The following is an 11,281-nucleotide window of genomic DNA, read 5'->3' on the forward strand; positions in this document are numbered from 1 at the left end:
TAAATTGCTGTAGGTCACAATTTTCTATGTGCTTTGACTAGTTGTAATAATTGAAAACAGACAGATAATGATAAATGCAACTATGCTCTGTCATCAACAGAACCTTTCTACCGACTTCTCTTTTCACCCCACCAAAGCGACAAGCTAACACACCTGGCTGTACTCCTTACTTGGGAGGTGAGTGGAAAGGGAGGGGGCTCCCAAATTCATGACATTGTAACTAAGAATGTTTTTTTCTTTTTCTTTTTAAAATTTTTTCTTAAAGTTCATTTATTTTCGAAAGAGAGAGAGAGACAGAGAGACAGAGTGTGAGCAGGGGTAAGGGCAGAGAGAGAGGGAGACACAGAATCTGAAACAGGTTCCAGGCTCTGAGTTGTCAGCACAGAGCCCAATGCGGGGATTGAGCTCATGAACCTTGAGAGCATGACCTGAGCTGAAATCTAACACTTAACCGACTGAGCCACCCAGGTGCCAATGAATGTATTTTTCATGATTGAAAGGATTCTTCTTATACAATCTATTCTCTAAGTATGGTTAGAGTTAACATTCAAACTTCTAATTCTTGCATTCTTGAAATTTTTGTTTGCTGTAAAACAGTGAGGCATGTCTGAGAATGGTTGTAAGTTAGCCTGAGTGTTTTTAAGGGGGGTATTTAAGCAGCTCTACATGGCTGCTGTATCTCTCCTCTCTCTAATTCTTTGTCCCCAGGACATGATATCAGTAATATTCCTACACATCCTACTGTGGCCCCTCTCTTTCCCTAGCGTCAAAGATCAAGGAATTATCCATAAATACTACCTGTCAGAGGCTTCAGGATGATGTAGAAGTTAATTCACTGTTGAGGTAATGTCTAAGAGACAGAGATGTAGATAGAAACAGAGAGAAGGGAGTCACGGGGAAATGGAAGTCAGAGACACCAAGGGGCGCGGTGTCTCTGGGTTGTAAAAGAGCCACCCAGACATGCGGACACGTGCAGACAGGTCTTCCAGTCCTTTGTGTCCGTGTCTCTATATATAGAGAGAGGATCAGACAGGGAAATGGAGACACCGACAACAGGATACCCACATTTGCAGTGTGTCAGAGAGGTGCTGAGAAAAGTCAAGGGGTATAGAGAGAGACCCAGAAAATACAGAAACAGAAACATGCACAGAGACTGAGGCTCACTCAGAGACACACATAGAGTGACAGAGACATAGATGAAGACAGACGCAGAGAGAGGCATTCAAATATGTAGATAAAGACCCCCCTCCCATACCAGTACCTCCCGGATCCCATTAGCCTCTGTCGCTGAGACCTTCAGAGGCAACCCAAGACCTTGTACAAAAACAGGGGTCTTTTCCAAGAGAAAAGGAAGTGGTCCTGCTTACAGAAAGATGAAGCTTGTAACTCAGCATTTGTAGGCAGTAGAAAATCAGCCTGTTTCCTGGATTCCAGAGTGACTTAAAAGAAAGAGACTCTCCATTAGCCAAGGAGGGTCTACCCAAAGGGGCTTATTGTTCCAGAAAGAGTGAGCCCTTAATGCAGTTGTTGTGAGGCTTTTGGTCTTGCCACTTTTTCACTAAAGTTGTGATTTTCTGTTCTCGACAAGGTCATACCATCCAAGAATGGCAGAGCCCCAGGAAAAACGTGCTTCTTCCTGTCTTCTTGCCTCTGGGGAGTATGAAGGAAGCCTCCCATACTGTGGTGCTGATGGAGGAAGATGTGAAGTGTGGGGAGGATGGAAGGCCCCTCTGTCTAAGCTGTTCTGTGATGCTAACCATTTCTCCCCATCAACTGTCAACATATACATATGCCATGCCAGGCATCCACAATGGGACAGAAAGACAAAATGGGCCACAGCAGAACCTGAATTGTGGAGCCTCCAGCTCCATGCTGTTGGGTCATGTTTATCCTCATGGAAGAGAGTCTGGCTCATCTTGGCAAAGGTGGCCTGGGATGTCACCTGGCTGGATTCTGTGGGTTGCCAAGGGAGGGGCCCTCATGAATAGTTACCAACAGTTGGATTGACTCTAAGTAGGTCATCGTTGATTCTTTGTACAAAAGGAACCCAACTGGCAACATAGTCCACCTGTCCAAATTTAACTTGATTACACGTTTAGCAGGGGTTGGGCTTAGCCGCAACTCGGCCGTGAGCCAAGTGAAAACCATAGAGCTTTTGAGCCAGAAAGATACTCATTCTAAGTTAAGGGGCCTGGAGCCTGGAGTGATGGGCCACAGCTAATCAAGGTTCAAACCAGAGCTAGAAACCCAAGTCTGTAGGCTCCTAGCTCTGGACTCATGTCTCCTGAAGACATGGAACCACTGATGGACGCTGTCAACACTGATGATTCAAGATTAACCCTCACCAACGATGTTTTTTTTTTGAAACCAGTGATGAGGAAGAGGAACTATCATATTTCAAGTAGAGAGCTGCTCATTTTCTTAATGTTGTGTGTAAACAAATTTGACATTCAAACAAGGAGCCACCTGAGAGGAGAGCAGTACAATAGAAGAGGCCCCTTCAGAGGGAAGAAGAAAGATCCTTTATAAAGCAAGCAGCCAGGCCGATGCATCAGACCAACATGGGTGGATAAAGGAAAAGGGGGCAGTGAGTAGCCCTAATTATCCCACTACGAAGCCAGTATTAATGATGTTACATTACAAATGGGAAAATGAGACTCACTTATGAATGAGTAGAGGTCTCTCTCTCTCTCTCTCCTTTTTTTTTTTTTTACTGTAAGAAGTTTTCGCTAAGTAAGTTTAGAAAAAGCAAAAAAAATGTAAATAAGAATTCAATCAAAAGGTATAAAAATACACCAGCCTAGAGAATAAGTCATCTTTCCAGCGGCATTGCTTATCTTGTGACAACAATCACATTTTTCTCAAATGAAGACAGAAGGGAATTTTAATTTGACATTTCCTGGTATTTCCTCAAGGGAAGGGAGGAGGGCAGGCATAGCCTTTGTTTTCATAATGCAGAGATCTCAGTACCAAAAAACGTGACTTACCCAGAGCCAATATATTGAAATGAGGGTGGAAGCTTATGAAGCTAAATAGTTATAGAATTAGAAATCTGGAAAAACTTTAGAGAAGATGGAGTCCAATGGGCTCATTTTACAGATGGGAACTCTGAGCACTAGCAAGAGAGAGAGTTTGGTCTTTCATCAGGATTACATGTTAAGCATTTGACAGTCATATCTATATGAAAGCACCCTCTGCTCCAATGTACTCACTTCCTAGGATGGGATGGTAGTAATGAAGACATCCTATCTTGGGATTCTTATTCACCAGGAAAGAGCCCATGGATGCTAACAGAGAAACTCCAGAAGTTTTTGGAACTTCCTTGAAAAAACTGTGCCTTCCCTCCTAAGGCCAAAACCCAGTCTGCCCCATCCTGAAAGGTGTCAGTGAACCACATGTTGAGGTTAACTTGGAAAGAGCCTAAGTGGAGTCATTTTCAATGTCCTGCTCACATCTCATGGAGGAAGGGACTTGGTCAGGTGGCTTAAGGAGAAATTGGTGCTAAGAGTGTCTAAGGCAGATTCATTATTAGACAATATATAATGATCCTTGGGAAAGTTATTTATATTCCTTAGATTTTGATTTTCTCATCCATAAATTGAGAAAAGTAGAGTCGGGGCACCTGGGTGGCTCAGTTGGTTAAGCATCTGACTTCGGCTCAGGTCATAATCTCATGGTTTGTGGGCTCAAGCTCTGCATTGGACTCTGTGCTGACAGTTAGCTCAGAGCCTGGAGCCTGTCTTCGGATTCTGTGTCTCCCTCTCTCTCTAACTCTCCCCTGTTCACGTTGTCTCTCCTTCTCTCTCAAAAATGAATAAAACATTTTAAAACATTTAAAAAAAAAGTAGAGTCTACCTCATAGGGCTGTTGTGAAGATTAAATGAATAAGGGTAGGTAAAATATTTAGAATAGCACTTGGCCATTCAAATATTAGCTGTTTAATTTTATTAGAGTACCTGTGAATTCATGTATACACACAGACACACACAAACACAAGCAAACACACAACTGTGGCCTTTTGTATGTGTTTGGAGATAGACACTCTCATGGAAGTTAGTTCACTGGCTTCTAAATAAAAGAATTAAGCATTTGATTCAGTTTGTTCAAAATCAAGGGTATCAGCCAGCAAAATCTGCTGAGCTTACCATTAGACAGTTCTTTCATTCACTGTTACCATGGTTGTAATATAGAGTCCCCTGACTGAGAAGAAGTATACATCATGGGGTCTATTCAGGCTGCAGAGTGTCTGAGCTCTGCTTTCCTTTTTGCCTCCTCTGTGAAGTCTTCCCTGACAAGTCCCACCAGAAGTGCCGATTCTCACCTGACTTCCTATAATATTTGTAGTCTGTGCCATTTACTTTAAATTTAGTATTTATTGTGTTTATTGTTTGTTTACTTTTAGTCTTTAGATATACATATATTTTCTTTCTCAGATCATACTGTGAGCCTTGGGAAACAGCCTTACTTTATTTACTCACTGTATTACTCCCTTTTGTACGCCCAAAGTGTCTTACACATAGAACGTGTTCAATAAAGGCCTTTCATTCCACAACCAAAAGTTTGATGATACTGGCTTTTCCGATTCCCAAATGACTTGGTACTTCACTGGTCACCTCAGTAGAAATGACCTATTTTCACAAACATGGTCTCCTTAATCTTCACTATGGTAAAAGATGTAACAAAACTGTCTTTTCCCTTATTTCTCCTTATTGTCAACATTTCCCCCATAGTATTTAAATGGAGGTTTGCATTAGATTTTGTGTCTGAGAGGATATGTAAATAGAAGGCACTAGAATTGTGATGCATGGATGTTTGTGGTGAGGAGGAAAAGCCAAACTGGCTACCCTGTCAGAAGTCCGACCCTGTGAAGTTTCCTGCAAGTGAACACTGTGCCTTCTGTGTCTAAACTCCCCATGGCCATGGCCCAGGGTCAATGACAACTGTTATTAAAAAAATAAAACAAAAATCTCTTTGGTGGAAGGTAGAGATTAGATCATGGTTTACCCATTCATTTCCTAGCCAGTTTTTTCCCAAGTTCAACATCAACAGGCAAAAACGTGACAGCCTTCTAGAATCATCTATAAGAGCGGCTGTCCCCCGTGTTCTAGTTACTACACCAGTGCAGGAGATGCAGCACAGCCTCAGGTGATCATCCGAGATAAAGATGAGGCATTAAAGCACAAACAAGTGACTCATTTTAATGGATTTGCTTCAGACGAGAGAAACCTGTAATTTCTCTTAGGCGTGCTTGATGCATCCATTGTGGAGTGAATCACACACTTACACAAGCCTGGAAACCCCGGGCGGTTTTACTTCTCAGATAGGCTTCTCACCACGGGTAGTTGGTTTGCACTGGGGCCTCTTGGATTTCCCTTTCAAAAATGGAGAAGAGGGATCACAGCCGCTGAAAGGGGACCATGGCAGGTTCAAAGGCTGGCACGCATGATGGTGGGGCACAGCGGTGGGGAGCTCAGTGCCAACGTTCCTGCTGGGCCGCTGGATTTCCTGGATGCGGTGAGTACACACGGCACAACAAAATCTTTCTCCTACGGAAGACCGGATTGTTTTTGCATGTATTCCGGAATGGGGAGAACATGTGATTTGTGATGGTATTTTCTGGAATGCTTGATTCTGCAGGAAACTTTCCTAACATTATTTACAAATTGGCTAGCTCAAAGTTAAAGTATTTCCTAGATCTCTTTTACATTGTTTTTCCTTAAAAAGTCATTTGTCAGGGTCCAATTGCTCACCCCCGGGAGTGAAAATGCAAAGCACCTTGTCAGGCAATTAGACTCTGCTCTCTGATTGTCCCCTTCCTTGATAAAATGGATGAGCAAATCAGCTTTCAATTCCTTCCTTTTAGGCTGAATGTAAAGTTGTGTGTGTGTGTGTGTGTGTGTGTGTGTGTGTGTGTGTATAAGTAAGCATTCTTTAGTAGTTTCTTCTTTCAATGGGGCTGATAAAGTTGTCTTTATACCAACTTAAAAGAAAGCATTTCCTTCAGTTACTGCTGAAACCTCTTTGCAAAGGCATCTACACCCTTGTTTTGAGTGGTCTATAGCACCTTTGATGGCTTATCTTCCTTATATTCTGAGGACAATTTTGGTCTTTCAAGTGTACGTCATAAGGTGCTATTTTTTGTGTGTGTTGGTACTCCAGCGAGCTTTCTTCCTGCAACAGAACAATTGCCCCGTTTACTAATTACTTTAAAATCATATAAATCTCAAGATAGCTGGCCAGATGCTAGATACCTTCCAGACTCTGAAATCATGTGATTCTTGAAACTTAACAGTGTTCGAATCCAGAGTGCAAATCTCAGAAAAGATTTGGAGCTACAAAGAGATTGGCTGGAAGGCATCTAAAATAGCCGGGGATAAGATGCTTCTGATTCTAATAGATCTTTTATGTCTGTCTTTCCCCCAAGGCTCCTTATGAAACATCTCCTCCATGGCAAGGGACCGCTGGTAAGAGTGACTGAATCCATCCGATTACTGAGACCAAGAACGCACAAACAACTTGTTTAGCCATCTGACTATATAATCAGGGTTCTAATTACACCAGCGGAGTAGATGGAACGTACGGTTATGAAATTCATCTGAGGGGAGCAAAACACACACACCCCAACATGTGGGTCAGCAGACTCTAACTCCTCACCCTCAGTTAACCTTTCTGGACTGGGACTGGTTCTTCCCATCAAAGGGATTGGCCAAGGAGTATGAGGTGAGTTGCTGCCTAGAAGGTTAGCCAACAAGTGAAAAGGCCCATCCCTCTCACCCTGGGGTGAGTTCATGGAGGAGAACCCTTTGGGAAAGTGTCCACTTCATTTGTAAACATTCCAGCTCACCTTAGGGTGTTCTGTGTGGAGGGGTTTGAGAGATCACGGCTTTCAGCCATTCCTTCCTGGCTGACTGTGGTCACCATTCCCAGGCTGACCTTCATTTGCTCTGAGAGTCCCGATGCTAGCCCTCGTACAGCGTGTCCAGGCAGGTGTGGGGTGCCTCAATTTCATGATTCATTCCCTACAATCCACCCCATTCTAGCTCAGAGCAGACAGGAGCTCTAGGACCCAGGCAGACTAATTGTATTGTTTAATTCCAAGTCACCCAGAAGCTCAGCTCTTAGTACAAGGGAGGTGGGACAAGAGGAGACGGTGTCCTCTAGCTGGGGTCTTCTAGGTCTGTCCAGGAAAGTGTTTTGTGAATTCTAACTGTGGACACTGAGCAGCAAAAAAGTTTTTTAATGTTTCTTTGTTTTTGAGAAAAAGAGACAGAGCACGAGCAAGGGAGGGGGCAGAATCCGAAGCAGGCTCCAGGCTTTGAGCTGTCAACACAGAACCCGAAGTGAGGCTGAACCCACAAACCGCAAGATCATGACTTGAGCCGAAGTCAGAGGCTTAACCAACTCAGCCACACAGGCGCCCCTGGGGCATTTCTCCTTAAATCACCAGGTTTCCCAAAGCTGCTAGAGCTGCAAATATGCTCACCTTGCCCTGTTGGATCAAGTTGCCTCGTGATCTTTAAACAAAAGCTTCAGAAGTTGACTTCATTCTCTGCAGGGGTCACTCACTCATCCATCCAGGTATCCAACACATGTTTACTGGGTATCAGTCATGCACTTTCAGTCTGCGGGGTGCTGGGGATGGAGAAGCTATCCTTCTGCGTGCACCTCCTGACTAATGACAACCTGAGTTTTTGGTCCTAATCCGCCAGATGCAGGCTGCTTTCTCTCAGGCTCCGGGTTGGGAGGACCAAGTGTGGTGCTCTGCTAACCCCTTATCATCAGGGCTTTGAGCTTGCGCCGTGGTGCCGGAGGCATCGCTTGCTGTGACCGAGTCCCTGGGAATGATGGGTCTAGCTAGCTACATTGTCGTCAGCATCTGGGGCCAGCAAAAGCTATTTTCTCTCTGTCTCTCTCTGTCCTTGAAATAATCTGTCAGAGCAGAGAGTCCGCCTTCCTTTCAGTGGCCTAGAATTGCTGTTTATTCTCAAGTGAAGGACAAAAGTGGACGGTAGTGTGTAATTCACACTTTTATAAGGATACACAGAAAGGCAGGTGGTAGAGGCAAAGAGGAGGAATTTGGGATGTTACTTTTCTAGAACCTGAGAAGCTGCCAATGCAGGCTGCTTGTGGCTTCCACCTCTGAAGGTAGAAGGAAACTTTGGGCACAAGAGGTAGGCCTTGTTTCTTCCTGAACATCAGATGGCCCTTTGTGTACCTAATTACCACAAAGGCCTCAGGCACAGGTTCTTCTGCATCTTGTTTTCTCCTCCTCTTTTTAATTGTCCACTTCTGAGCCTGCCTTCCCCTTCTTGTGACGATTCCAAACATCTGGTTGCCACCCCGTCTGTGCCTGCCTTTCCTCAGCTCTCTGCTCAGAGCATTATGTTTCTGGATACTTCTGACTCTTTTCCCTGTTAAAGATGACCTCTCCGCTGCCTCCTTCTCTCAGGATTCACTGAAGGCTAGGTCTGTTTTTCTCGGCTGCACTGCTTTGGGTTACGATGGGTGACCTTCTATGAAGGGACTGGCATGTCGTAGGTCCCAACAAACGCTTGTGCAGCCTAAGTCTGGGTGAATTAACGTGTTCCAAGATGACGTATGGTCCTTGAACAGCTGTCTTAAATTCCCCCAGAGCACTTTTTAGAAATTTTTAAATGTTTATTTATTTTTGAGAGAAAGAGACAGGGAGACAGAGCATGAGTAGAGGAGGGGCAGAGAAGGGAAGAGGACACAGAATCTGAAGCAGGCTCCAGGCTCTGAGCTGTCACCACAAAGCCCAATGCAGGGCTCAAACTCACTAACCTTGAGATCATGACCTGAGCCGAAGTCAGAGGCTTAATTAACTGAGCCACCCAGGTGCCCTCCCCACCCCCACCCAGAGCACGTTTGATGATAAAGGAAATTTGGTAAAATCAGGATAAAATAGGTCTTTTTAATACATGGATTCACGGAAACTGTGTTATGCATACATGTGTATGTGAGGGGCTCGAGGTGCAGGTGCTGGTACATTCTCCCACCCATCTGACCTTGGAACACCTTAGTCTTTTATGAGAAACCCGCTTCAGGACACAATATCCTGTCCAAACACAATTGCCACCAAACTCTGTGTTTGTTAGCGGGAATAAAATGGGCAGATTTCCTGAAGTCACAGAACACTTAAGTCATTGTATACAAATGCCTTCACTGTTAGGTTTTTCTTCCGTTCTTTTAAAATTCAACTTTGGTGCCTGCTATGAAGTTGGCAAGCAAGTGGTGGCTAATATGTGTCAACCCTAGGCATAAATATGTGTTGTTACAGTGATATTCTGTCAGAATTACTGCTCACTGTTTTTATGTTCCCCCACCAGGGACTAGGATCTGGATGTAAATAACCAGAGACAGATCTTCCCAACAAAGTGTTTTTCTGCCACCATACCCAAGGGATTTAAAGAGATAGGGATTTGATAAAAACACATGATTTTGTTGTAAAATTGAACAGACTGTAAAACCAGAAATCAATAAGTAGTATGAAGGTAACTTAAGCATACTGGATATAGAATAACTCTGGATTCTCCAAGTAGGATGGGACCTGGCCGTGACTCCGACCTCTCTTCACTAGGAACTAGCAGACCCTTGGGCCAGGCAAGTCGTCCTTGATTAGATTCACAGCGGAAAGCTGCTTCTTCCGGTACAGTTCATGTCTTTGCTGATGTTCTTTTGAACAGTCCACTCTTGTCACATTTAATATTTAGATTTTGTGTCCTTGTTCTTTTCCTCATTCTTTCAAGAGGTCACTTACTACGCGCAGACACTGCTGGGTTTTGGAGAAGTACTTTCTATTTGCAGAAAATTTTTAGTTCAGCATTATGTAAATCTCAAAGTTCACTTTAATGAAGTCTTTAGCAATGATGGATCTCAGAAAGTATGTTTTTTACATTTTGTTCTATAAAATGTCAGCCTTGGGTTATGAATTATCCTGGAAATTCTTCTTTTTATTGTTTAATTCTCCATTTTCAAAGCCCTTAAGCTCTGGCTCACAGTGTTCCCCACAGAATGCTCTGGACTTTAGCTTCAGCCATCCAAATTGTGATGGGATAGATCTCATTCTACTCTTTCCGGAAAAGAGAAGCAATCCAGTTGGGACTGACTTGAAACATTTATCCATCTGACTCATCCCTGCCAATCAAACTGGGCAAAAATAAGAATGCTGTGACTCGTCTTGGGTAACATCATTAAACATTGCCCCTCCCCCTGCTTCCCATTTGTCATAATTGAAGGAAATTTACCGTACAATTATCAGACAAAATAGTAGCTGAGTTACATACATCAGACTATAAGGACATGGTTGGTGGAATACCAAGTTAATCAACCAAAGCTCTCCAGACAGCTAGCTGTGCTCAGTTCACAGTGTGTTTCTTATGGTCATGCGTATGATTTCACACTGCAGATAGATTGTCTGCTAGTAATTTTTTTCTTAGAAAAAATGAATGTATGATTATTTCATAATGTTCCACATAGAACCTAACGATCTACAGAAAATGCCGTAACTCTTGGATTCTTTCCTCCCTGAACACTTTCAGGAGCTGTGGGCTTAGAGGTTCTAGCACTGGTTGGGAAAACAGTTTTGGACTTCCTAAATCACATCACATCACATCATTGTGCCAAATGCCTGATTTTCTTCCAGCAAGATTTACTTTAAAGCAAAATTCTCATATTGAAAATTGTAGACAGTAAAAGCTTTCTTCCTAAAGCCTTAGATAGCAGGCATTCTTATTTATAAGTGCCCTCCTGTTGGCACTTCACCCATTTCACTGTGTGTTTCAAACCAGGCTCTCCAGGTGGAAGAGAATTGCATTTACTCTCAGCATCTGTCCTATTATTTCACCTTGAATGTAGGCATCTTTTTTCCCTGATGAATGTACCTTGGGAAGAAGATTTCAATAGAATTGTGAAAAAATAGGAAAAAGAAAAGACCAAAGGGACCACTCAGTGGGAGAAGTGAATGATTTTCAATTTGATAATGAAAATGAGTTTTTCAATCCATATTTCTGCTTCTCAGATTGTAGGTTACAATCCATTAGAGGGTTGTGGACTCAATTTAATGGGCGGCAGCCAATTGCTAAAAGAATGTCAGGTAGAGTGGAATGCAAGATAAACATCATGGACACAGGTGGGAAGGATATGTAATTTTACATAAAAGTTTTTGAAATATAAAAATTACGTATTTTTAAATTTTATGTATGTATATATACATATATATATGTCTTCACAATGAGTCATAATGTAAGATCTTTTTTTGTGT

At 42.9% G+C, this 11,281-nt stretch overlaps 1 protein-coding gene across 1 annotated transcript in view; it reads left to right on the forward strand.

Moving 5' to 3' along the window:
- The window catches only part of ADGRF2 (adhesion G protein-coupled receptor F2), a 37,825-nt gene extending 35,135 nt beyond the window's left edge, over positions 1–2,690 (forward strand). The window contains exons 9-10 of the mRNA XM_029945038.1: positions 101–177; positions 1,589–2,690. Of these exons, the coding sequence (XP_029800898.1) occupies positions 101–148 (48 nt within the window). The 3' untranslated portion in view covers positions 149–177; positions 1,589–2,690. The remainder of the gene's footprint in view (positions 1–100; positions 178–1,588) is intronic.
- Positions 2,691–11,281: the final 8,591 nt, after the last annotated feature.

The sequence above is a fragment of the Suricata suricatta genome, chromosome 7 (genome assembly GCF_006229205.1).
Source record: "Suricata suricatta isolate VVHF042 chromosome 7, meerkat_22Aug2017_6uvM2_HiC, whole genome shotgun sequence".
NCBI classification, from domain to species: Eukaryota; Metazoa; Chordata; class Mammalia; order Carnivora; family Herpestidae; genus Suricata; species Suricata suricatta.